This window comes from Phaseolus vulgaris, chromosome 9 (assembly GCF_051622355.1).
Source record: "Phaseolus vulgaris cultivar YP4 chromosome 9, ASM5162235v1, whole genome shotgun sequence".
Classification (NCBI taxonomy): Eukaryota; Viridiplantae; Streptophyta; class Magnoliopsida; order Fabales; family Fabaceae; genus Phaseolus; species Phaseolus vulgaris.
The window spans coordinates 37,219,380-37,247,368 of record NC_143506.1 but is presented as its reverse complement, the minus strand read 5'-3'; the positions used below and the strand labels follow the sequence as shown (position 1 = coordinate 37,247,368).

The following is a 27,989-nucleotide window of genomic DNA, read 5'->3' as shown; positions in this document are numbered from 1 at the left end:
GTTTCAGAATTTCAATTTCAATCTTTCATTTTCTTTCATTTTCTGGATGTTGATGGTTCAGTCATCATCACACAAGAGAGACTATAGTTCCCTCATTTTGCTTTCTTTTCCAATCCCATGCCCTACCTCAGCACAATAATATTTAAAATAAGTGTTGTTTTAATTTTATTTGGGTTCATTAGTCAATTTCTTTATGTTTATTTTGAAGACTAAAAAGTGAATATACCTTTTTCTTAAGAAAAAGAAAAGGTTCACTTGGCTTATAAGTCTTCTATAATTTTTAATCTGTTCATAATTTTTGATTCGTCGGCAAATGAATCTGATTCCTTAATTGTGAAGGATTTGCTAACATTGACATGGATTGCCACAACAAATTTGTTCTTTGATTAGGGCAAAGTTGATTTCAATTCTCACTTTGTCAAAGAACATGTTAACCAATGCTATCATGACAATTATACAAGAAAATTTCTAAATGATTTTGTTTCGTAACTGTGTTAAATAATTAAGCTATGTTATTTACCTGTTAAACAAAATAGTAGATTGTTCTTATTTGATGAGACATTTATTTCGAGCAATTTTAACGGTTGAAAGAAATTTATTTTTTCTATCACAATTTCTTATCATTTCAGATTGATTGATGGATAAATTAAAGTGGTAAAGAAAAAGAAAGGTAAAGTGGTGATAATAACCATCCAATTATGGAGGAATTAAAGTTATGAAAGCATTCTCATAGAAATTATGACAAAGTAGTGGCTCTGATTTATGATTAACAATAAAAAAATTTAGATTAATATTAAAATAGGATATAATTTTCATTCCATTTAAAAAAGTAAATGTCAGTTAATTTTAAAATTTATAAAAAAAACTTAAATCACATATTTACAAAAAAAAAATTATTAAATAAAAAATCATTTTAAAAGATTAATCAATTAAATTATATATTATTTTATATATTAAAAAAATATTAGTATTTAAAATAGTTTATATTATTAATAAATTTATAAATTAGTTTTAAATTGATATTTAATTAACTATTTTAACTACTAACTCTAAATTTAAAGTAATTAATATCTAAATCTTTTAAAATTAATTTATAAATTTTATTAATAATGGAAACCATATATATATAATTTTTGTAATCTTTAATATAATATTTAATTTAATTTATATAATAATTAATTATTTTTGTTTTGTAAAATTGATATTTATTTAATGGTTGTGGTGTAATAATAGTGATGGGGAGAGTAATAAAATTGTTGAAGTAATATGTATTGGAGGTTAATAATTTGAAATAGTTTTCTCCCTCAAAATGATTTTTTTTTTTCAAATCACAAGAATTACGATTAGACAATTTTTTTTTATTACTTTTACTTTTCTAATTTAATAAATTAGGATTCCAAAAGTTCTAACATGGTTAAGCTGGTTTAACATAAAATAAACACGTAAGAAAATTAGCAATCAATTTTTATAGAGTATAGTAAGACAGTGATTTTCATAAATTGATTGGGCAGAAAAATATTTTAAGTATACGAAAAAAATACGTGATGAAATAAAACAGTTAAAAGAGAGATACAATAAATATAATACGAAGACAAAAGAAAAATTAAATTAAAATTCACCAATAATATAATTCTTTATATTATTCAAAGGTTATTGTAGTCATAAAATAGATAAGACAATAATTCAAAAATATAACTATAATTATATATTTCACATAAATTTTAAAACATCACTAAATACGATTTGAGGTAGTCTCCTTGATAGCTTCTTCAAACAATACTTTTCTCTATTACATTTTCACCATTACAAAATTATTATATAAAGACCAATTTTAAATATAAAAATAATTAATTATCATGTTAACTAAATTATATAATATTTTATAAATTAAAAAATTATTAATATTTAAATAATTAGTAACTAAAATTTTAATAACTAATTAAATATCAATTTATAAATTTAATTAATAATAAAAACTATTTTAAATTTATCTAAAATAATATATAATTTAATTAATAGTCACTAATTATTTGTTGTCTTTAAAGTTAATTTATATTTAATAATTTTCTTATAGTTACATTATATTAATATTAAATGACTTATAATAATTACTTTAAAATTATAATTACAATAGGTTTTATTATTTGACATATAAATGTAAAATTAAACTAAAAAAATCTAATAATTGTTTACTAAAAACACTTGTTACCAAAAGCATTAAACTCTTCTTTTCTTTTTAATCTAAAAGATGCCTTATTATTTCACATGCACCAATTGGAAAAAGACCCAGAAATGAAACACATGTCAGTTCAGAAATTGTGAACACCATGAAAAGTTGTGGTAGAGTCAATTTAAAGTTATAGATGTAGCTCATATGTGCATCGCAGATTCAACACTCTTCCGTTATTCCTCGTACGGTGTCAATGGCTATGCCATGCAACCAACCAGTCAAAATCACACCAGCTAGAAAAGAAAAGTGCCAACTCAAGGGGTGTGTCTTTTCCCAGAAAATCTTATGGAAATTTCACTTCAATAACTCTACCTTGCTTGATGCAGAGGCACATGGTGAACCTTGTTGGATGCTAAAGTAAGGAATAGATTCAAGAGACTAAAAAGATGAGTCCATAATATTATACACTGTTATTTTATTTTGTTGAAAGCATGCATGTGATTGTGATCGATTCAGAATGGTAAAATGCAACATGTCAGGATGGTAAAGTAACTTCAATGGATATAATACGAGCTTGACTTGTCTGAGAGAGGATATATAAGACTCAAGGAACAAAGTTCACTCGAAACTTCACCTTAAATCCACCTCATTTACTGTCTTTCCGGCAAGACAGCGATGGTTTGATAGCGATGGTTTGATAAAGATGACCTGTTAAGTCCAACAAACACTCACTAGTTTGATATCATATTAAGAAGTAGATTTTAAATCTAACCTAACTTTATAAAACCGACTTTTAGAGTAAGATTTGCACTTATATATTATAAAATGTCCTAATCTCTAATCGATGAGAGTGATTAATTTAAATAAAGTATTGGTATAGCAAGTTTGGTCAATAAAGTATGCAAGTTAAAATATAAAATACAGTCGCCATTAAATTAGAAAACTACCGTGTTCTAACTATAATTACTGTCAAAACTATGAATTTTCGCATCAAAGACTATTTGTTTTCCAAAGAAAAAGAGCTGTGTCCTCTTTCCATATACTTACGCAAGAGTTAACAAAGGTCAAACGTCAAAGACAAAGTTCCCTACTTTATTTTTCACTTTAACTCATCTATAAGTTAAGAATCAAGCCAGCTACCAGCCTCTACCTGCTATTCTCCTTCTATTTCATTCACTTGAACAACTATTGGCTGGTTTTCTACTTGTATATTCATGCATGCTCAAATTGCAATCAACTCTGCATAATTTGTATGTATCTATATCTTTGATGATTGAACAGAAGTTGGTTTCACAAAGAGATAGGTCATTTCTTATAAGTTATTATAATTCTTTTTTGCTGTTGCAGATATACACTATTAGAAAGTATTAGCCACTGACATTCATCATATCAGTGGAATCATAAAACTTGAGGAAAAAGAATCGGAACATCCTTCAGCAAAGGTAACAAATCTCTTGACCATTATATTGTCTGTGATCCATATATGCTAAAAGTAGTGTCTGTGATCCATATATTAGCAACTTTGTCTGTGATCAATATATTAGCAACTTTGTCTGTGATCAATATGTAGTTTCTGATCATTCTGGAATTTGTGATATCATGCTTGATTGAAAGTTGTGATTTTGCTATTAAAGGAAATGGAGGGTCTGTTCTTTGGAAATTTTACCAGAAGAAAAAGAAAAAGAATAGTGTAAAATGCTTTTGTTATTTTATTGGAATGATTGATATAGTGGTTTAGCATTAGGCAAATTTAGATACAAAGTTTTAAAAAAGTAATTCATTTTCTTAAACTACATGAAAAGCAATGGAACTAGTTCAAATTATTCTAATTCACATTCAATCAATAACAAAACAGTGAGAAGATGTTCACAGAAAAATTGGTATATCTGTCTACTGTATTTGAGTCAAATATGATATTTTCTTTAGTTAATTAAAATTATATATGTTTCTATTCTGTTCTTGCCATTTGATTTGAGTGAAAAATTTCATAAGTTTAGGGTTTTTTGCTCGTTGCATGAAGAAAAATAATTAAAAAAAAACTACATAAGTTTATTCATAAATTAATATTAACTCGGACAAAAATTAAAGAAACTGTTTATAAACTAACTAATTCTGATTTTATTTATAGAGATTTTTATAAAAAAAAATATGTCCAAATATAACTAAAGTTAAGAAAAGAAAAAAATTATTGGGATGTATGAGTATTTATTGAATCCATAACAAAATTGGTTATGCAACTTGAGTAAGTGCATGGTGATTATTAGGTCATTTTAGGTAATACTTATCATATTTTTAGAATGATATATGTGCAACTAAATTTGGCAAAAGGTGTCTTTCACAACATACTTCTTTTTCTTTTAGGTCGGTGTTGGGTTTTCTATGTTTAGTCATGTTATTACGTAGAAGAATTATATATATTAATTTTTGTAGAATCCACAAAAACTTGTACATGTTATATATCCTTCATACTTTATAGTAAAATTTAATATTTATCATTTTGTTTTTAGCATTGGAAAATCCATGTCACTTGATAGATAGAGGTTTAATAAGATATTTGTTAAATTTATTTAACTTATTAGTGATTTTTCAGTAATTTTAATCCATCAAATAATTAAATTATAACTATATATTATTAGTTTGTTTCATATCTTATAAAAAGTAAGTTATAACACGATGATAACAACCAAAAAACACGCCACTCCCTCATGTCATACCACGCGTTGACCCATTAATGCGTGTATATTCTATACCTTTAACTTTTCAACATTTTTATATTTAATATTTAACAAATATATTTATAAAAAATATTTATTTTAACATAAACCAATTTTAGAAATAAGGAAAAAAAAACTGTTATTTTTATTAAATTTCATAACCTGTCAAATATTTTAAATATTAAAAGCAAATATTTGTAAGTATGAACATTGACCTTTGAATTCAAATATCAACATTCAGCAGCACTTATCCGCGCATTAAAATTTGCAGTTAAAAGAAATAACATTCTTTTTTTTTTTTTTTCATTTATGAATTCAATGCTTTCTCCATAATTTACCCTGCACGCGTTTTTCTCCATGACTATGAGTTAACACAAGGCATGAAAAACACATGTGTGTCATAATGTGTGAGTCACACAAGTATATAAAGAATGGTGAGTGTTGGGTTAGGTCCTTCATTGATTTGCACTTTTTTGATCTTCAAGTTTTAATTCCTACCTCACAGAGGTGAGTTATCATATTTTATCTACAATTTTGTGTTCTTCAACAAAATAATTTTCCATTGTCTCTTTTTTCTGCTTCCATCATCATCATCATCTAGTTCATTCTTATTATATATATATCAGGTGCTTTTTGTTGTTCTAGCTAACACAGAATCTCTCTGTTTTTTATTTGTTTATTCACTGTACTTGGTCAATTGAATTTGATGCACAACACGTAAGTCTGCACCAGGCCACGTTGCGTTACTTTTTTACATGCATTCGCTGTGCACTTGCCACGCTACCTTGCACCTTTAACAGCTAGTCATAACCGTTTCTTACACTTTTTTTGTTATGTAAGTTTTTGTTTCTTGTATGTATTCTCAGTGTATGAGAAAATGCCGTTTCTTACACTTTTTTTTGTTATGAAGTTTTTGTCTCTTGTATTTTTAGGGTATGAGAAAGTGTTGCGTGCACTACAAGAGCAATTAATTATAATGATTTATTAAAAAAATTGTGTGTATTGAAAACTAACCCCAACCTCAATCAAAGTGTTTGGTTGTCCTCTTTTCTCAAATCACGGGAACGTGGACAACTGTCTCCAAAGCAATGCATCAATCTAAATAATTTATAATAATGAATGTGAAAAGAAAGGAAAAGAAAAGAAAAGAAAAAAAACACATAAACTTGACCTTCAGCTCAAGGAAGCATAATCAACCACGTTGCATTGTGCACACGGTTACGCAAAGGCTTAATGCTCATCCACTCTGAATCTTGAGAACTGTGAGTCGTAAGGAATATGAAGAATATGAACAGTTGCAATTTAATTCACTTTTAAGTTTTTTAGGTTTTCAGCATTTTTCACAAAAACAAAAAGCTGTTAGTACAGACTCATGGTTTTGGTGTGTGAGGGACAAAAGAGGAATTTTCGCTGAAGTTAAAGTACATTGTATAGTAGTGGTAGCAGTGGGTGAGACATTTCTAGAAATGATAAAATTTCAAAAGCCTTGTGATAGAGAACATTAATCCATAGTGCAATTGACCCGTGATAAAGAGATACCAACTAGAGAGCGTGTTAGTAAGCGGAGTGAGGATGGGGACTTTGAAATTTGAGACGTAGAAAGATAGTGAGAATAGTGATTTGCTGAAAAGTTAGTTGCGTTTTCCCAAATATGGTTATGTGTAATTGATGGAGGGAGATTGAGTTTCAGAGACTCTTTATTTTGTTTATTTCGTTTGAAAAATCTTGATCTGTCTGGTTTTGGAAAAGAGTGAAGTGGTTTGTTTATTGGTTTGGAGCCAAGCAGAGAAGTGACGGTGCCATCTCTCCTGCGACAGTTTTTTTTTTCAGGAACGATGAGTAGTTTCCTGAACGGTGCTTCTCCGATGCGGCAGGCGGCGGAGAGTGATATCGAGGCTGGTCCCGCCACTCGCCGCTCCATTGACCTCGACAGCGGAGATTTATCCGATCCGTTTGATATTGCCAGAACTAAGAACGCTTCCATTGAACGCCTCAGGCGGTGGAGGGTACGTCTTCTCTTCTGATTCATTTGCTTACTTTCTGATGTTCTTTGTTTGGCTTTAACTTCTGCTTGTACTTTGTTTTTTTTCTTCTGCCTGCTTCTATGTTTTTTAACTGTTTACGCAATGTATTCACTGCTCGATGAACTTCTGGTGGATTTAGGGGTTTGTAGAGTGGATGCTCTAGTTGTGCTTGCAATTGATTGACTGAGAGCGATTTTTGAGGATTTTTTTTGGAAATTTGGTGGTTGTAGATTAAGGCGGTGGAGTAGTGTAGTTATGTCTGAATGATGTTTCAAGATATATTGGAGGAAATAGTATTGGACTATTTGTTTCTCCTGGATGATGAGGAAAGTTAGTGGTGTGATATCAGCAAGAGGTTATTTAGAACTAAACTTGCAGTTCCCTAAGATATGTTGATATTTTTGTTCGCATTTTTGGTGATGCAAATTTTAGAGTAGAGATATCTTCTTGTTCTGCATGCCTTTGTATGGGGGTTTTGCAATGGCCTTTGAAGGTTACGAATCTTTGTTGCATTTTCTGTATAACAACACACGGAAAAGGAATAGAAGATGCTCAGAAGGGGCTTAAAAGAGCTCCCAAGTTCGGATAGTTATGTCATCTGGGAATTGTAATGCGAATTAGTGATTTGTTATTTGAGGGTGAAGCAGTTTGGAGGTCCATGTGCAGAAGTCAATCTTTCAGATTGAAAACTTAGCACCAATGCGGCAGAATATATTTGTGCTCACATATTTGATGTTGCATTAGTTAAATGTTAATACTCATCCATTAAGTGTCTCCCTAAGTCCTTCTGTGCAAATTTGTAACAAGCTTGGTAATCTTATTTCATTTATAATATATATCCTATTCTCAAATAGATTTATGTTTAGTTTTCCAAGCACTTGGATTGGGAAATTGAAATGTTAACCTATGAAATTGCTCTGAAGATTTTCTAAGAGAACATAAAATTTTCTGTTAGCAAAATTTTGAGAAATTCAGTAATATTTAGGAATCCCCTTAAATGCTGTCTCCCTTGATCAAAGCAATGAAACAGAAGAAGCAATATGTTTAATGCATACAAAGAGAACATTTAAAGTGCATCAGGACTAACAGCAGTCTATACGTTCCTCTCTTAACCGGTAGCACAATTCTACGTTCTTAATCCCCCTGGAAAATCTTAGTTCCAATTAGCAAAATTTTGGGATATATTCAGTCATACTCATGATTCTCTTTAAGTACAGTGTCTCCCTTCTGCAAAGCAATGAAAAGGAGGAAGCAATATGTTTCATGCATGCAAAGAGCATATTAAAGTGCATCAGGACTAACAGCGGCAGTCCATAAGTTTCTCCCATTACTGGCGTCACAATGCCAAGTTCTTAATCAGCCTGGACAAACTTGGTTTCAATTAGCCAATTTTTGGGGTATTCAGTAATACTCATGAATCACTTTAAATACAGTTTCACTTTCTGCAAAGGAATTAAGCAGAAGAAGCAATATGTTTCATGCATGCGAAGAGCATATTTAAGGTGCAGCAGGACTAACAGAAGCAGTCCATAAGTTTCTCTGGCGTCACTATTCTAAGTTCTTAATCTCCCTTGAGAAACTTGGCATCAATTAGCAAAATTTTGGGATATTCAGTAATACTCACGATTCTCTTTAAATACACTATCTTCCTTCTTCAAAGCAATGAAACACAAGAAGCAATATGTTTCATGCATGCAAGAGCATTTTAAGGTGCATGAGGACTACCAGAATCAGTCCTGGCATCACAATTGTTAGTTCTTAATCCCCCTTGAGATACTTGGTAGAAATATATTAACGGGGTCAGTTTAAGGCCAGTTTTTGAGCCTCTTATTTGTGTGCTGCTGACTCTTGGGATGTGTAGTGGAATTAAAAATTTGACTGAAGGATTGAGTTTCATTCATTCCATGTTTTATCACAACAGCTGAGGTGTGAAGAAGGGAAAGAGGGGAAGGGGTTCCTACAATTGCTTTAACTTAGTTGTGGTGGATGAAGAGGAAATGAACTGAATGGAGCCACTGTTCAATGGAAAATGATGAAAATGCATCAATTAGGAAGCTCCATTACCAATCAATGTTTTCCGTTTCCTTTTCTTTGCATTCAAGGATGCTGTGCTTGCCAAATTAATTTCATCCACTTGTAGTGGCCATGATAAATCCTGTGTCAATGAATGGTGGTTTAACATTCTTTTGATCTAAATACATTGTCTTTCTTCCACTGTTACCTTATTTCAGAAGAGCTATTTCCTTGAGTGGACTCTCTTGGATAATAGAAGACTCTAATCAAGGCTGAGTTTTAGGGATTGAATTATGTCTAATAGTGTTGAATTAGCGCACTAAATACTGAATGGTTTGCTGAGTTTCAATAGGTGATTCCTGCATGCAAAGTATGGATGGATAGAATGATTATTAGTGAAAGAAAAAGTAAGGGAAGCTTTTATATTTCAACGGTAATAGTTGAGTTTTATCCATTTAGTGTAGTGTATTGGATTGAGATTTTAAAAGACTATCTTGACATAAAAAATTCTTGTGGATTTGAATGTGATGATTTATCATTTTTTTAGAAGTACTTTTATGAATGAGATTTTTTTATTTGGATTTGAATGGATTTTATACAGTAAGAATTTAAAAGATCTGAAAGAATTTTATTGATTTATAATATTTGAAAAAGCTCAACGAATCTTTAGAAAACATTCAAAATTACAAAATTCAATATGCCAAGAAGAATCGTTTGATAAAAAGAGTGAAACAAATACAATTTTTTCAATCTTTTAATATCTATTTCATTATAGGTTCATTTCTCCTGTACTAGCCTTATATGTTTTGGCATCTTCTCGTTTCTGCTCTTGGATTTGAACTATAGATTCAAAATTATAGTCTTTGATATCAGTTGAAAATTTCTGCTCATGGATTTGAAATATATTTTTCGTGAAAAAGAGTAATGATGTGTTGCACATGGTCTATACTGCCTTCATGGAAGAGAGAAAGGATTATGTGTAATGGGAAAAAAAGTTTGACAATTGATAAAAGGGGAAGGGAGGATCTAGGAAAGTCTCAATGAATTGGGTGAGATTTTTTATGAATACAATATTTATACATTCTCCATAGAGGGGCTGCACATGAATGAATGTCTAGACTGCCTTCATCTAAGGGAGAATGGATTATGTATAATTGGAAAAAGAAGTTTGACAATTGACAAGGAATTGGTTGAGATTGTTTCATGGATATGATACTTATACATCCTAAAAAGTATGCCAAATCCATGAAAATCTTTCACAAAAAAGTAATTCATCAAAATTTGTATATTTTTGAATACTGGAAACTTTTTATAACTTGTAAAAAGTCTTAAATGAATACCGTGAGATTTTGTTGTTGTCCTAAAAAATTCTAATAGTTTTGATTGAATATCAAAAAATTATTTATATCATTTAAAAGTTTTAATTGAATACTATAAAACTTTTCTATATACAAAGTTAAAATCCTTTGAAATTCTAATCCAATACATCCCCTTCGAATGGAAGTTTATTCACGGGAATTTGAATTTGGGGATGCAATATTCTCATGTATGATACAAGTTTTGAAAAATGATTTGTGGTTATTATTGTGAGGGGTGGGAATGATATATTCCCATAAAAATGTGGAAAGTTATTATATAACGTAACGCAATGATGAATTTGGGACTAGGAGATTATTGCTTGAACAGCGAGAAGGCTGGGCCCCTTATACGTACCTTTTGAGAAAATTGTATTAAACATCATTAATGTATTTGTTTTGTTCAAACTTTTTAGTACTATCTGTCTACAACAATGCCAGGTGTTTTTTCTCGGTTGATAGTAAATGTTTGACATTTTTGTATTAGTTTGAAAAGCCTAGGTAAATAAGAAGCATGGGTTTGCTATTCTGAAATTGCAAAGTTACATGTACGGATATAACTTATGTTTCCAAAACTTATTATAAAAGAATGCATCTTCTCAAGCATACCACATTTAATTTGTAGTTTCATTTAGCTTTTTTGCAGTATGAATGTTGTTTTGTAATTTACTGTCGACTGTCAAGACCAATAGTTAGCTTCATTTTATTATTCTACATTTACTATTTTTAAGTCTGTTTATCTTATTTACACATAAGAAACCCTTTTGTTGTTATCTTTTTTAGCAAGCAGCGCTCGTGCTTAATGCTTCTCGTCGATTTCGTTATACCTTGGACTTGAAAAAAGAAGAAGAGAAGAAACAAATATTGAGAAAGATTAGGGCGCATGCACAAGCCATTAGAGTATGATTCCTTCAATTGGCTTTCTTTATTACGTTTACGCCAGGCATATGAAGTGTACTAATTATCCATTTTGCATTATTAGGCAGCTTATCTTTTCAAAGCAGCTGGTGGGGTGCCAGGAAATGGTGAGTAATTGAGTTATACTCAAATTTTTATTTGCCTATCTTTGCTGTCTTAATTAATTTGGTTTAATACAGTTATCCAGTAACATACAAGATAGTCATATTTTTATTTGTTTACTAGTTATCCAGTAACATACAAGATAGTCATATTTTTATTTGTTTACTAGTTATCCAGTAGTAACAATTTGGGGTATTTACCTATTTAAAGAAGTCTTTTGGATTGCTGCACTTTAAAGTCAACTACTTCCTAAGCAAAATTTGGGGAATGATAGACAATGCATTGTTACAACTCTAAATTTTAAAATACTCAATCGATATTGTATTATTTAATAAATAAGTTCATTCTACCGACCAAGTCTATATTTTATATTTCAATGTTACTTTTTCATCGTAGCATCTTTTAAATGAAGGTATCTTGTCAATCTCTAAGTATTTTTTTATGATTTACTGAATATTTATGTTGAAATTATGTGGCATTAAGTCTAAAGAGAGTACGAGAGATAAAAGGGAATGAAATATTGATTGAGATGTATAGATGACCTTGATACTCACAAAAGTAGAGTAATAAGCGCCCAAGCACTTGATGAACTCACTCCTTAAAAGCATCCGTGATATTCAATGTGGGTCTTAGACATCCCATGATACCCAAGTCACAATCATACCACCGACTAGCATCTATAATATTTAATGTGGGTCTTAGACATCCCATAATACCCAACTCCCAATCATATCAGTTCCTATGAGTCGACATCTCAACGATTCACACTCTACTACACTTTACTTTGTGATATTTCATTTCTTTCAACTTTCCTTGTGATAAAAAATTCCAAATGTAACCATTCCAAGACAATGACAAGTAGCTCTCATAGCAATTCACTCAAGTACTTGGAAAACCATTCCTTAAAAGCTAGTTGTTAAGGGAGAGAACTAATCATTTCAATACTCCTAATGAGCATCTCATACTATTTGATGTGAGTTTTAGGCACCTCATAATACCCAAGTCTCTATCAAGAGCAATAACCCTTATTTATGGTATTAAAAGACCCTCTTAATTAAGGAATTGAATCATGATAAAACCCCTCTACTAAGCCTAATTGATAACGAGGAAATGCGAAAACTAATCACTAATCTTTAAAGATAATCTAAGATACGGCAAAAAAACTTTATACAGTAAAATGCATACTATATTTTAACACAACTTCTCAAGCTAAAGCTTACTAAGTTTTAAGTCTGTTGCATCCCTTCTTTGTTTCTTTTCAATAATATGGTTGCTTTTCTAGTTAAAGAAATTCTATGATAAAACATCATAGAGATTAGACGAAACTTAGGTGATTGGTGAAATTGACTAGTATAGGACAAAGACCAACAGTAGTAGGGCGATCTTTTGGGACCACTAGGCTAAATATGTGACTACTGCTGTCCAAGGATTATTCACTGTGATTGGTGTTTGGAAAGAGCACTCTGGGTTAGACAGACTCAGACCAAACAGTGTCCGGGATAAAAGAAAGGGCTAGACAGCTTTCACCCTTCTCTTCCTCAAAGCTAGCATCATATGTCAAAGAACAAATCAGCTACCAAGAGAGTCAAATAGCCATAAGGGATGTAAGTAGGGAAAGAAGAGAGTCAGCAAAATTTATTAGAATCCCTTCTTTGCTGTTATGGTTCATGTAACTTCTAGGTGTGAAGTGAATCTCACCTAGATGCAAAATTTGATACCTTAAAAATATGGCTAAAAGAAGCTGACTCTTGGAATGGTACCAGTGAGGATTGAATCAGTGATTGTAGGACAGCAAATGGTTTTCATACCATAGACTACATGCTGAAGGAGATTGGTATATATATTTGAGCACTTTTGAAGGAGTTTCTACACTAATCCAGTGAATACTGCTAGGGTTGACCTTGGCATGAGAAACATATGGTAAAAGGGCCTTCATTCATAGCATGGCTGTTGCTGCATGCAAGGGAGATAATAGCAGCTGAGAAGAATGATGCATATGGACTTGTCTTGATTCTGATGTTCTTGAGATTTTTAGGATTAATAATTTGGTTGGTGAGATAATGAATGATGCAGATGGGTGTCTTATTAACACTGGTGATACCGAAATTTTCGGGAGTGGTGGATGGAGATTAATTGGTCTTGACATATAAATTGATAGGAATTTCTTTGGCAGAGGCAATGGTGGCCAAAAACATTTCCCAAAAAGTGCAAAAAGATGAGAAGAAGACGAGTTTTGAAATCAGAGTGGGATACCGCAAATAGAAAGAATCATGGAAATAAATTAGAATATCAAATATTGAGGAGGTGACTGGTGGGACAATGATGGGCAAGGTCATGGAGAATGTAACCTCTTCTATATATACCATTTTGAAATTAGGAGGTTCTAGGTATAGAGAAAGAGAGGTAAAAGAGAATGAATCACTGATTGATATGTATTTCAATGTCTTCATGTGTAAGTAACAGCTAGAGCACCTGTCCTTTTATGCTAATCCTAATCCTAATTAATCAAGCAAACAAATCATGATAAGATAAGAACATATAGTAACTAATGCTAAGCAACAACGAATAAGTAAACTACTTGAAGAAGATAATCTAAGATATGATAAGATTAAGATATTTTCCTATGCCCTAACTTCTACCAATTGAACAAAAGTTGCCTCCATTATGATCAGATTGGACACATGGATGCATGTGGCACATAGTGTTCACTATCTTGTTCATATTCCAAAATGTATATGTGCATTTGTGACATCCTTGTTGTATACGTTCATTCTCCTTTTTGCATTCATAACCTAATCGTGAATATGCTTCATGGTAGTTAGTTTTGTTGTTCCATGGAACTTTATTTAAATAACTTACTTTATTTTAACTAGTGTAATAGTAAGGTGTAGGCCACTTTTTTTTTTAAGTATTGATGGGTAATGCTTTAAATTGTTAGAACCTATTAAACCTCCTCCGACCCCCATTGCTGGTGAATTTCCAATTGGACAAGAGCAACTTGCTTCAATTTCGAGGGAGCATGACACTGCTGCCCTGCAACAATATGGAGGGGTATGTTTGCCAAGAATATTTTTTCTCCACTTGGTAATAGTATTGTTCAGTGTCATAAATTTCAAGTGTTGCTTTTGGATCATTATCAGGTTGTAGGACTATCAAATTTGTTGAAAACAAATTCAGAGAAGGGAATTCACGGTGATGATGCTGATTTACTAAAACGTAGGAATTCATTTGGTTCCAACAATTATCCTCGGAAGAAAGGAAGAGGTTTTCTGGTAATGACTTATTCAGAGTAATGAAATGCTTGATGATTTTGGGGTAGACAAGTTTCTTCTTCTTTGTGATTGGGATACTATAGTAACCTTTTTTTTTCTATGGTTTTTATAGATGTTTATGTGGGATGCTTGCAAGGACCTGACCTTGGTTATTTTAATGGTAGCTGCAGCAGCTTCACTGGCACTTGGGATAAAATCTGAGGTAAGATTGGCTGGTGAAGTTATGATGCAATTCTTTGTACTTGGTTGGGAGTGCTGAAAGTGGGTTTCTCTCATATTTACAAATACTATTCTCCAAATTTTGTATTGTTCTTTACTTTTTGCCATTTCTCTCCCACTAATTTGGACATTTTAATAAAATTATTATTCCTCAAACCTTACTCCTTCACATTTTGGCATTTTTGGATTTCTCTACAGCTATTTGATAGCAGCCTTTTCTGTTTTAATCTATTCTACATTTAGCATACAATGGTTTGATAGAGTGAGTGCTTTGGTCGTATTGGAATATTTTATACTATGTTTCATGCTCAAATATATAATCAAATAAATATTTAGGCTGATCTGAACAATGCATGCTATTATTTGAATCCATTATATTTAGGGGAAGAAAATCTTTCAATCTTTCAATTTGTGAGTCTTGTTTTGACTATATTTTGTTCTTTTGATGCTAATTATGTTGAATTAAAGTAAAATCCAAGAGTTTCAAGACTTAATATCTATATGCATTCTTTTAAATGTTATCTTGTACAATCAATTAATTTATATGGTCTTTTGCCCTACTTTCTTTATGTTTGGTCCTTCTCTTCATAATCTAGGATTAAGAGAACATTTTTGTGAATATTCAGATTTTTTTTGAATTCATTTTTTGACAAAAAAATTGTTGCAGGGTATTAAGGAAGGATGGTATGATGGGGGAAGCATTGCTTTTGCAGTTATTCTTGTTATTGTTGTTACAGGTATTATATTGGCTTTGTAAGGTATATAATACATGGTGTTAATTTACCTGCTTTTATGACTCTGTTGCAATTTCCTCTTCGATAAGCTTTTGGTGTAGTTCAAGTTCATGACCCACGCTGTCCATTCAGTCTTTTACTGTAGATGTTATTATAATTATAATTATAATAATGGTGTCTATTAATTTCTCCTTCAAATGACCAACCTCTTTCTTTTCTTGCTGTTTTGTAGCTATAAGTGATTATAAGCAGTCTCTTCAGTTTCGAGACCTAAATGAAGAGAAGAGAAATATACACCTGGAGGTTTGTTTGTTTCTTCAGTTAAACTTGAGTGTTGTATTACACATGTTTTAGAAATTTTGTTGCCATATTTTTAACCTTTTATTTGGATTTGTGCATGAGAAGGTTATTAGAGGTGGTAGAAGGGTTGAGATCTCTATATATGATATTGTTGTTGGAGATGTTATACCCCTAAATATTGGTAACCAGGTACTTGATTTTTTTCTGTTATTCTTTTCCTTATTATTCTTGTCGATTCCATTTTCTTTGCCATTAAGTTCTTTATACTTTTTCTAGGTCCCTGCTGATGGAATTCTGATCACTGGTCACTCTCTTGCAATTGATGAATCAAGTATGACTGGGGAGAGCAAAATTGTAAGTATTTATTTTTTATCTCCTACGGAGTTGGATTTTTTTTTTCTGCTTCATATTTGTTTTTTGCTTTTTGCAGGTCCATAAAGATTCCAAGGATCCTTTTCTGATGTCTGGATGTAAAGTTGCTGATGGCAGTGGCACAATGCTGGTAATTTAGACTTTGCCCTGTTTATTTTTGCAATTCAAGTGTGACATGATTTTAGTTTACATAATGAGGAGTTTTCAAAGGATAGTTGTTGAGGTAGTAATCAACACATAATAGTTACTTTGGTGGAGGTGTGGGTTGTAATTATATCAAGGACCAATAAAATATGCATTGATTGTGGAAGTGTTTCTTAATTGGATTTAAAACAGTTTATACATTCTTCATATACCCTCTTGCTGTCTATTTAGGATCCCTTTAATTGCTACACAAGAATTATAGGATTTAATCTGTGGTATCGAATTTCTCAACCATTTGAATAACTTTCTAGAATTACTCTTTCATTAATTTTTTGTCTAATTAAATATTGTGTATCCACTTATGTAACAGTTAGCAATTGTTCTATCCTCAGCAAAGTCTCTAAGAAATTAATTTGCTGCATGTATTGTTTATTGGCTAGAAAAAATATTAAGGTCATTAATATTTAAAGGGAATTTTGTAAAGAAAATTTTATGCAATAGGCAGTTTAGAGAGGGTTATGTGGGTGGTGACGCCAACATTACAATGATTTCCCAAAACTAGTGAAAGGGCTATTGCACATCAGCCTACCTGGGTGATGGGGTTGTGGAGCGTGGTGTGATGTTCGGATCCAATTGCAAGGTATGGGATTGAGTCCCACATCAGATAATTCCCAGAACTAGTTGGATGAAGTAGATAATTTCTTCTTTAATGAATTTCAACAATAGAATAAAACAAAAAGGCAAACTGTGTTTTTGTATTTTTCTTTGCATGTGACTTTCTCTATGTTTTCATCTAAACCTGAATTACTTGCCTAGCGAAAGACTCTAAGAAAGTTGAATATTCAATTAATGAATCCCATACCATGACTCTTACTACGTGAGCATTTCAAAATCCTATAGATATGGAATACTAAAAAATCATTTTTTTATCGTCATTTGGTAAATCAATTTACAAAGTATCATGACCTATTTTAGATTATAAACAATTGACGAAAGCTTTTTTGAAAAAAATCTTTCAAATACCACACGCGACCCTTGGCCTCTCCAATTACAAGGGCTAGCTTTTGTAGTGTGTTTCTTATCAAAAGGACCGTAGAGAATGTTACTATTTTTTTAAAAAAGATGTTGGTTGTTTGCTTGTATGCATACTATTATTAACAGGATTTTATTCCCCATGTTGAATATAGAATTTGGAGTCAATAAAATATAGATTTACTTTTACCAAATTTCTTTTAATTCAATATATTAATTTAACTTTTTCCTTGTTTATTATTTACCACAGGTTACTGGTGTTGGTACCAATACTGAATGGGGGCTTCTAATGGCTAGCATCTCAGAAGATACTGGCGAAGAAACACCATTGCAGGTCTTTTTCTTAGTTGTGATTTCTTATTGAGTTCTTCTATTTCTCATACTTTACTCATATATGCAAGTTTTCAATATAGGTTCGCTTAAATGGTGTAGCTACTTTCATTGGTATTGTTGGACTCTCTGTTGCTGTTGTCGTCCTGGTTGTGCTACTGGCTAGGTAACTTAGTTATTATCATATTGTTGCTATATATTTATGTGGTTTGTTGATAAGATTATAATCAGCATGCCTCTAAAGTTGAAATTTGTTGGCAGATATTTCTCTGGGCATACTGAAAACGCCGATGGTTCGCCTCAATTTAAAGCTGGCAAGACTAAAGTTGGTGATGCTGTTGATGGTGCAATTAAGATAGTAACTGTTGCGGTATGTGTGATGATAAATACTATATTACCAGAGCATGTTGATGCAATTGAAGATATCCATTATATTTCAGGCTTTAATATCTTTATAGTGATAATAACCCAATGAGTATATAGGTCACCATCGTCGTGGTTGCAGTTCCTGAGGGGCTCCCATTAGCAGTTACCTTAACGTAAGTCTGCTCATTTTGACCTGAGCTTATTAGTTTATACATTTGTTTTTGCTGTCATAATTCATGTTTTAACATTGTTGAAATTTTTTTCATTTTACTTTGATTTTATCACGTTTTCTTCCTTAGTTTTTGTTATTGCCATATATTAGTAAAAATCTGTCAGTGAATTGCACATTGGGTCCAATACAGAATCCATAGTTGATGCTTAGTTTTCCATTTTTCTAATCTTTTATTTTCGTAAGAGTCTAGCACTGATCTCTAATAAAAGAAAAAAAATTATGTTTGTTAATACGCCTCTTTCATATTATACAATTTTTTTTCTTTGGGTTCACTATCTAATCTTTGTACTTACACACCCTTTTCCATAAATTATGTTATATAGGCTGGCCTACTCGATGAGAAAAATGATGGCAGATAAAGCCTTGGTATGCCAATTGATGTTTGTACTTTTATTGAATTTTTACATAAATATATGTGAAACTGTGTTTAATATGACACATTGAATTGTAGGTAAGGAGGCTTTCTGCCTGTGAGACCATGGGCTCTGCCACAACCATATGTAGTGATAAGACTGGCACATTGACTATGAATGAGGTTAGTTGTGGCGCTGTATTTAAAATATTGATTTAAATAGTAATTTTTTATATCGAGTTACGTCAGCTTCTTGGAGAGAACTTCTTGCAATTGTTTATTGTTTTAATGGTTTTTATGCGAGCAAGCTTTTATTTGAGTAAGAATCCTTTGAGCTTTTTAAGATAAAGTAGGAGCTCAAAATATCAACTATTCTATTTCTATTCTACCAATGAGACATTTCTATTGGATAAATATAGATTTTTAGGAAGTTCGTTCTATTGGCCTTGTTTGGCATTTATGCATCAGATTTTCTTAATATGTTAACATTTTTCAATTCCATGAGACAGATGACTGTGGTTGAGGCTTATGCTGGGAGTAATAAAATTGATCCTCCTCACAAGTTGGAGAATTCTATGCTTCGCTCCCTGCTCATTGAGGGTATTGCACTGAACACTAACGGTAGTGTTTATGCTCCTGAGGTAACGAGGAAAGAAAAAGTATAATACATATTAACATAGACTTAGGTCGATCTACTACTCTCCACTGATTTTTTTCTCCAATAGGGTGCTAATGATGTTGAAGTTTCTGGATCACCAACAGAAAAGGCAATTTTACATTGGGGAATACAGGTGTGTTTTGGAAGTGCTGTCCTTTCTTTCCCCACCCCTCCTTTTCATTTTGTGTTAACATATGTGCTTATAACTAGTGATGATTGTTATACAAAATCTCAGCTTGGGATGAATTTTACGGCTGCTAGATCCGAATCATCAATTATACATGTTTTCCCATTCAATTCAGAGAAAAAAAGAGGCGGCGTTGCATTACAAACGGTACAATTTTATTGTCATTTTTATTCAATTATGCAGATATTTTACTTGTATTCTAGACTAACTGAAACATTGCTTGGTAGCTAATATATTGCTTAAGTGCTCCCTTTTATTTAATTAATCATTGCTGATAAAAAAAAATATATTGCTTAAAAGTATACCATATCTTTTAGCCAGGGCATCATAATTTTATGCATATATGCAGGCGGACTCTAACATCCATATACACTGGAAAGGTGCGGCCGAGATAGTCCTAGCCTGCTGTACAGGCTATATTGATGCAAATGACCAGCTGGTGGGGATGGATGAGGAGAAGGTTTGATTTGATAAACTTGTTACATGTTAACATCAGTTAAGGGCAGACGTTTCTTAGATTGTGTTCAGTTTTTTATTGGGAGGGAGGGGGACCGGGTATCTTGTCCAAATAGGAGATCATCTCAAACTACTATGTATAGTATTTTTTTTATCCAGCTGCCCCTCTTGCCAACTGGTTTTTCTCCTCTTTTGTTGGATTCAGTAGAGAATTGCTTTAGAAATAGATCACAGCCTTCTGATTTTTATTCACATCATTACATAATTTAATCCCCTATATTTTGGGGGGGATAAACAATTTATAGCAAATACCCAGAATTCCCTACCACTCAAGCAACGATACCTGAATATACAAGAAACTAATGTATTTAGAAAATAGAGGAAATGGGATATCTCAACTGATTCTATTATACAGTTTCTTCATGACTAGAGAATATTAAAGTTGTTTTATTTTATGTATGTTACATAAACAAAGCAAATAAAATTAATATATGAATTGTGTGGATGACTCTTGTTCATTAATATGCATGTGTATGTGTGTAATTTTTTTTGTCTTGCAGATGTCATTTTTCAAAAAGGCTATTGAAGACATGGCTGCTGATAGTCTACGTTGTGTGGCCATTGCATATAGATCATATGAAAAGAAAAAGGTTCCAACTAATGAAGAACTACTTGCTCACTGGTCTTTACCAGAGGATGATCTTAATTTACTGGCTATTGTTGGTATTAAGGTATGCATTTTGAAACCTTCCTATCATTGTCACCTTTGTTATATTTTTCTGTTTGTATTATGATATTATATCCCATAGTTTAGCTATGTAATTTAAGGTAAAGCTGTTTGGCCATATTATTTACAGGCTTCATACCCCATTTATTCCCACTTTGTTGCATACTTTGTATGTAGTAAAAGTTTTAATATTTTATTTATTATGTCTTTCTCCTTGCACTTTGATTTACTACATGGAAGTTCTTTTATGTATCTTAATGGAGAAACATTGGACGTGTTTGGTTTTTGACAGCATCAGACTTAAAATATTTTCCGCATGCTAAAATTCTGTTTCTGTATATTGTTATTGTTTTGTATGTATCAAAATTCAGGATCCTTGTCGACCTGGTGTCAAAGATGCAGTGCTACTTTGTCAAAAAGCTGGGGTTAAGGTATTTCATATAATTGATTTTGAAAGTTTTTTGTTGTAAAGTATAGATGCTTCCATTTGCTTTATGTATCTATTAATGATATATATTTGATACAATATACTTGGGTACATCATCAGTATGTGTGAGTGAAGTATCAAACCTATGAAATACCTATACTTCAATTTTCTTTGTGTATCTGATATTGATATTCTTGGATACTTTAGTGATATGTCGGTGAAGTATTCAAGCATTTTCAACATTTTATGAAAATTTAATCCATATAGGACTCTATAATAAAGAAACATACAAACATTGTCCTTTGATGAACCAAAATAGAAATTTTTCTCTTTATAAATGATGTCAAGAAATGAATGACATCGACAATACTAATCCTATGTATCTAAACATTAACAAAAGAAAGCTATTATTCTCAAAATTAATTTGAACCAAACATAAATAATAAACATAAAAGCATGTTGTCATGTCTAACTGACTAACCTTATCCCTAATCATAAACAAGGTGAAAAGAATTAAAATCTGGGCAGAATAGGCATGCTGATTTTAGGTACTTGGGTTACACACCATTTAAAAAAGGGAAGACATGAACAAGAAGATGAGAGAACAGATGTATGCTTCTGTCATTCGGAGACACAATGGAGGTTGTGCATTATGGCATGGTTCTGTTCATGGGAGATGGTTTGCACAGGGGTAGAAGAGTGGGTTTCAACTTAAACAAAAAGAAAATGTAACAGGGGGACAACTGTCCTTCCCTGACAGGGGGTGCTATTTGGTGACAGCCCCCACTCAACATGGATGTTGAGGAATGACACAGATGAAAACCAAAACAGGTGTTGCATACAGATGAATTGATGAAATGACAGAAGTACTATTGGCATTTGTAGTCACATTGTTGTAGCTAACGTCATTACAAACTTGCCATGACATTTATATGGCAGTTTTCATGAATCTGATCTGATCACACCACTTTGCCTTGTCTGCTATTTGACAACACAGTTAACACATTGTGTAGCATGGCTCTTGAATTTTAGTGTCATAGGCATCACCTTGTTATAGAAAAAAATAAAGACTAAACTTTTCTTAAATGGACTGAGTTACTAATTTTCTATCCTCTCAAGAAAAGATAAATCATTTTTTTTAGTGGCTACATAAATAAGTACAGATTTATGATCCTTGCAAAGGCATTGTGCCTACTGTACCATTTTCGCTCTGCCTGCACCAACCCAATATGTGTGTAATTGCTTTGAATTTTGAAGCCTTTAAGATTCCAAAGATCAACACTAGCTTTATTTGATTTCCTCCAATATCTAATTGAGCATTTAAATTAAGAAATGAAATATGCTTTGCTTTGATTTTTTATTTTTGTGGTTTGAATTTCTAATCAAGGTGAAAATGGTCACTGGTGACAATGTGAAAACTGCAAAAGCAATTGCTGTGGAATGTGGAATACTTGGTTCATTTGCTGATGCTACAGAACCAAACATCATTGAAGGAAAAACATTTCGTGGCTTGTCAGAAGCACAGAGAGATGAAATTGCTGATAGGATATCGGTAAAATCAAATTACTATTACGGCCTTGTTTTTGTGCTGTGCTCTTGTACTGGTATGTTCTTTGCAAATAACATTTATTGCAAATACTGTGTAACAGGTAATGGGACGGTCATCTCCCAATGACAAATTATTGCTAGTACAATCATTGAGGAGGAAGGGTCACGTTGTTGCTGTAACTGGTGATGGAACAAATGATGCTCCTGCCCTTCATGAGGTTTGCATAGTATTTACAATTTTTGTAGCTTATGTTTGTATTTTTTAGGCACGTGCTTGTATTGTTTGTAAGTATCCACTGCAATGATGAAATCGATAGTAATGGTTCATTTAGTTTGATAATGTGGCTGGTATGTCTATCTTATATTGTTGTATACTTGTAAAATTCCTGTTAGTGGTTACATTATGTCAGTTTTATTTTAATTTTAAAGTTTTGAACTATCATTCCAATGTAATTCTATATATTTTGTGATATAGGCCGATATAGGTCTTGCAATGGGTATCCAAGGTACAGAAGTTGCCAAAGAGAGCTCTGATATCATTATTTTGGATGACAATTTTGCTTCAGTTGTAAAGGTCAGTACTACACTACTTTGAGAGATTTTGATTTGTTCTTAGCAGTGATGTATATGTTAGCTCTTCACCTCTTGAAGGGCTGTTTTTCTGTCATCAGTAGTAGAAACGTACTTTATGGTTAACGATTGTATAATGAGATGTTTATTTTTATAGAATTGGGATGCACTAAATATTTGAAGCCCAACTGATAATTACATTGTGTTTCTCTATGATTGTAGGTTGTCAGATGGGGACGATCTGTCTATGCAAATATTCAGAAATTTATCCAGTTTCAGCTTACAGTAAATGTGGCCGCCTTAGTGATAAATGTTGTTGCTGCAATTTCTACTGGTGATGTTCCATTGAATGCTGTGCAGGTTGATTTTCTCTTTCTCTTTCTGGGTTATGCCCAGATATGAAGTTAGGATGACATTGAAAATCTCGGTTGATTTCTCTACAGCTTCTTTGGGTAAATCTAATCATGGTTGATTTCTCTACAGCTTCTTTGGGTAAATCTAATCATGGACACTCTGGGAGCACTAGCCCTGGCAACGGAACCACCAACTGATCACCTCATGGATCGATCTCCAGTTGGTCGAAGGTCAGATATATTATTTTTTGTGATTCTTATTGAGTACTTCAGATCATGGCATTTGTTTGAAAAATGTCAAAAATTTTATTACTGTATTATTACACAGTGCTTGGAAAATCAGGAAAAGTATCAAAACAGTTGGAAAACCAATTCTTTTTCTGATTTCTTATCTTTGGATTGTTTAAAAGAAGAAATATATTTAAAGAGAGGATAATATGCAAAACCAGGACGAGATATCACTTGAGGAATGCTAAAAGTGAATGTTAATCAATTGAAATACAGTCCACTCATTTTAAGCTATATGCAAAATCCTCTGAAACAAAATAAAAATAAAATAAGAGAGTTGTCAATAGCCATTAAGCTGTTAGTGAAGGCTGAATTTATGTAGGCATGCGTGGATCTGCAGAATGTGTTTGTGAAAAATGGGTTAACAATTTGCAGCTTTATTATCTAAACATGATTTTGGTCCTTCTTTCAGAAGAAAGAAATTTGAAGAGGATATTGCAAAAAACTAAAATTGAGATATCCATAAAAGAATTGAAAATCTGTTGAGTATTTCATGCTTTACAAAAGCTATTTGCAAATTCTGTGCAGAGCCCATTAGTTTTGTGTTTTGTATCGTTCTCTCATTACATGAGATCCAAATTCTTCTTTATTAGTTATGGGCCAATAGTTTATAGTTTTATTACCAAAACAATAGATGATGCCTATCTGCTTAATATTTGTGATAGAATTGACAAATTGTTTGCTTGCCTTTTCAGAGAGCCTCTCATAACAAATATTATGTGGAGGAATTTGCTGATACAGGTAAATTATCTTTCTCATTTATTAGTATCCCTTGTAGTTTTTGCGGATTTCACAAGCAACCAACTACAGGATTTTGAAGCATCAGGAAATAATACAAATTACTTATTTATTTTGTTGAAAGCAATAATTTTTGGAAATTTTCAGGCAATGTACCAAGTCTCTGTCTTGCTTGTACTCAATTTCCGAGGTAGAAGCATACTGGGTTTGAGCCATGACAACAATCAGCATGCAATTAAAGTGAAGAACACTTTGATATTTAACGCATTTGTTCTCTGTCAAGTAAGTCTTCATGACCTTGTAATGGGAAAATACAGATAGCTATGCTTATTGTCAATGTGCCTTACTATTTCAACCAACTAACTTGACAAACTATTGCAACTAACTGTTAGTAAGGGGTATCTATTTCACCTTGTCCTCGACCTCAAGATGGACAACTGGGGGCTTTGATGAAAATAAAGTCCCTGTGATGTTCTAACTGACTGAAGCATGATAACCAAGCCCACCTGACCTGATCACTGCCGCCAAAATTTGCTTTCACTCTTGCAGTGTCATAGACAAACTTGTGAGTTCCTTTCAGCAATGTTATTTGGCTATTAGTATTACACACAATATCAATACCTCTGCTTAAGAACTGCACTATAGCAAGTGGTATCATAGACCTGTCCCACTGGATAATGAAATCTGCCGGATGCTTTCATCTCTAAAATCCATTTTTTTGCCTCATCTTCTTTCCTCCCATCCACAAGCAAACCTTTCTGATTTTTAACATGGTTGCTATGCAAAAATCCATCCTTCTCCTTGGACAACTTTGCCTCTCCTATTCTGGGCCGAATCCAATTTGCACCTCATCCTTCAATAACTAGACAAATATAATAGTTTGGCGGTTCTTGTGACTAGGAGGTGAAAATGTTGATATATATGCACGGCTTGAGCAGTGTTGTCAATGGTGGAAAACCAATAATCTGCTATATCTTGAGTGGAAGTCACATAATAGTTGAAATATATGATAAATATGTCTTATAAAGTATTTAGGCTTAACTCAACCTTATAACAGGGTTGCACCTATTTATATACTATAATTTGGTCGATGTGGGATCATACTTCATGCTGATCCATGCTGATGGGCTCGATGGAGAGTTCAGCTAGATATTAGCATATGCTTGGATACTATCTTAGAAAGTAGATTTAGGTCTAATTTAACTTTATAAAATCACCTTGCAAGGTGAAGTTTACATCCACATTTATACTATAATTTGGTTAACAACACTGGGCCTGAGTACCAACCCTCCTTATGCTGTGTTTCCTTGGATGGAGATAAGAGGGAAAGAGTGGATTTAATTTTGGTGAACGGAAATAGAGTGAAAATAGGGTGGGAAAGAGTGGAAATAATTGGTTGGATGGAAATAGAGTAAAAATATGATTAATTTCATTGTCACTTTGCACTTTATTTCTCACTTTCTGCCTCATTTTTTTCTCTGCTTCCTTTCAACTATACTATTTAAATTTCTATTTTAGTTTTGATGTCTTTTCTTTCACCTTTCTATTTCCTTCAATTCAATTTGTTTTTCTTTACCAAACAGACTCAAAAGAGTTTCAATTGTGTGGATCTGGTTGTGGGGGGTTTGTTCAGCTGTTGACTTGCCCACTTCCATTGTTGAAATTATGTTGGGTGCTCGGGCAGAAAATGAGAGGGAATATACTTAGGGTATTGACAGTTGATGAAGTTGTCCTAGATAGAGAGAAAGTAATTCATATTCATGGTACATGTTTAGAGGATAAAATTATAAGGGAAATTATGGCGATAAGCTTATAACTTGGATATGTTATCAGTAATTTCTAGTACTAAACATTTTGAGTGATATAAAAATACCAAAAAACAGCTCTAAAAATTCTCTCGAAATAGCTTTTTGCCTAAAAATAATTTCTTTCGGGGGGGCTTCAAATATAGGAGGGCGTTAGGAGGCTGCTTTAGTGGCCTAAAGCTAGCCATACCCTGATATATGCTCTGATGTAATATTCATAATTGCATATTAGCTCTGGAGCTGTTGTTAGATACATGATTTTCGAAAGTGTTAGGAATTTTTTATAGTCACTTGGAAGCGTTTAACTTTTTGAGCTAAACTTATTCATACGTATTGATATGAAGTAACAGAACCAAAGTACTTCCATTCACAAAAGACTTCGGATGGCTTGCCTCCAATATATAGTTTTGCCGTTTTTGCTTGATTGTTACCTCATTGTTCCAGCAATTTTATTCTACTTCCTCTTATCAACATTGATGTTGGGTTCTTCCTCCATTTATCGCTACTAAATCGTTTTGATTGTGGAAATACATGGGATATGTTCCCAATTCATTTGCTTCTTATATTTGTGGTCAAGTTGTTTTTGTTCTTATTCTCTTGTATTTGACGAGTGACGAGAAAGACAAAATTCTTTCAAATCTGCAGATATTTAATGAGTTTAATGCTCGAAAGCCAGATGAATACAACATATTTAAAGGAGTGACGAGAAACTACCTCTTTATGGGTATAATTGGATTAACTCTTGTGCTTCAGGTTAGTCTTTAACACTCCTCTGGTAGTTTTAAGCCATGACTGTGAAAGGTGTCTAAGGGCGACATACAATTGCAACTGTTTTTCAGATTGTCATCATTGAATTTCTGGGCAAGTTTACAAAAACAGTGAGGTTAAATTGGAAGCAGTGGATCATCTGTGTCATTATTGGATTCATTAGGTCAGTTAATCATACGCCCTATCGAAATTTTATGCTTTTCTTTTCATGCTATCTTTTAAATAAGTTTTCAGAGTGAAAACTTGAAATGTTTAGAATTGATTGTTTAAATCTTGCCAAGCATTTTCTTGAAAGGCTTATTATGCAAGAGTGGTCACAGGATATCACCCCTTACACTCTTCATATTTTTCAGTTGGCCTCTTGCTGTGATTGGGAAATTGATACCAGTGCCAACTACTCCTATCAATAACGTTTTTTCGAAATGTGGAACTTCTAGAAGGAAGGAGCCCGAGGAATCTTAATTGATATGGTCTCTGCTTTTTCAAAGAATCTCATTCTGCTGTTTCTTTGGTTCTCTGACTGTCTGCATATAATGGAATGGATACTACACACGAAGAAGAAGTTTATCTTTCTACTGATCTAACATCATTTTATCTTGTTAATTTGGAATTAACTTATACCTAGGTTCTAACCAGAATACACCGAATCTCAGTCTTGGTTTATGTTAAATATACAAGCTTGACAAATGTTATTAATATTTTGCAGATTTGAGAGTTGTAAAGATATGAATGGTTTCAATTTGGTTGTTTGTTCTTGGTTATGTTTGGATTACAGTTTCTTCTGTTGATTCAGTAACAGTGTTTCTATTCATTCA

General features: G+C 32.4%; 1 protein-coding gene across 3 annotated transcripts; it reads left to right on the top strand.

The window, feature by feature from the left end:
- The first annotated feature begins 3,243 nt into the window (after nucleotides 1-3,243).
- On the top strand, nucleotides 3,244-27,989 carry ACA8 (autoinhibited Ca2+ -ATPase). Of its 3 annotated transcripts, XM_068625664.2 has the most exons (35): nucleotides 3,244-3,420; nucleotides 3,518-3,612; nucleotides 6,702-6,890; nucleotides 11,060-11,176; nucleotides 11,259-11,301; nucleotides 14,235-14,347; nucleotides 14,437-14,568; nucleotides 14,681-14,770; nucleotides 15,455-15,524; nucleotides 15,754-15,824; nucleotides 15,927-16,010; nucleotides 16,098-16,175; nucleotides 16,252-16,323; nucleotides 17,620-17,703; nucleotides 17,783-17,865; nucleotides 17,961-18,069; nucleotides 18,183-18,238; nucleotides 18,621-18,663; nucleotides 18,749-18,832; nucleotides 19,159-19,290; nucleotides 19,375-19,440; nucleotides 19,543-19,641; nucleotides 19,844-19,954; nucleotides 20,511-20,681; nucleotides 21,049-21,108; nucleotides 22,492-22,656; nucleotides 22,754-22,870; nucleotides 23,128-23,226; nucleotides 23,445-23,582; nucleotides 23,706-23,806; nucleotides 24,559-24,604; nucleotides 24,749-24,883; nucleotides 27,052-27,159; nucleotides 27,246-27,337; nucleotides 27,528-27,989. In XM_068625664.2, the coding sequence occupies exons 3-35, from the start codon at nucleotides 6,720-6,722 to the stop codon at nucleotides 27,634-27,636; spliced, it is 3,249 nt and encodes a 1,082-aa protein (XP_068481765.1). In that variant the 5' UTR covers nucleotides 3,244-3,420; nucleotides 3,518-3,612; nucleotides 6,702-6,719; the 3' UTR covers nucleotides 27,637-27,989. The 3 variants fall into 3 exon arrangements, with proteins under 3 accessions (XP_068481765.1, XP_068481763.1, XP_068481764.1); XM_068625662.2 differs by lacking the exons at nucleotides 3,244-3,420; nucleotides 3,518-3,612 and adding an exon at nucleotides 5,280-5,391; XM_068625663.2 differs by lacking the exons at nucleotides 3,244-3,420; nucleotides 3,518-3,612 and adding an exon at nucleotides 5,994-6,146.

What these genes read in the sequence shown, in the direction of transcription:
- ACA8 (XM_068625664.2), top strand. Translation starts at nt 6,720, where the DNA reads ATGAGTAGTTTCCTGAACGGTGCTTCTCCGATGCGGCAGGCGGCGGAG. An exon ending in TGATGGCAGATAAAGCCTTG is followed by an intron (nt 18,664 to 18,748) that starts GTATGCCAATTG and finishes ATTGAATTGTAG; the next exon opens with GTAAGGAGGCTTTCTGCCTG. An exon ending in ATGCTCCTGCCCTTCATGAG is followed by an intron (nt 22,871 to 23,127) that starts GTTTGCATAGTA and finishes TTTGTGATATAG; the next exon opens with GCCGATATAGGTCTTGCAAT.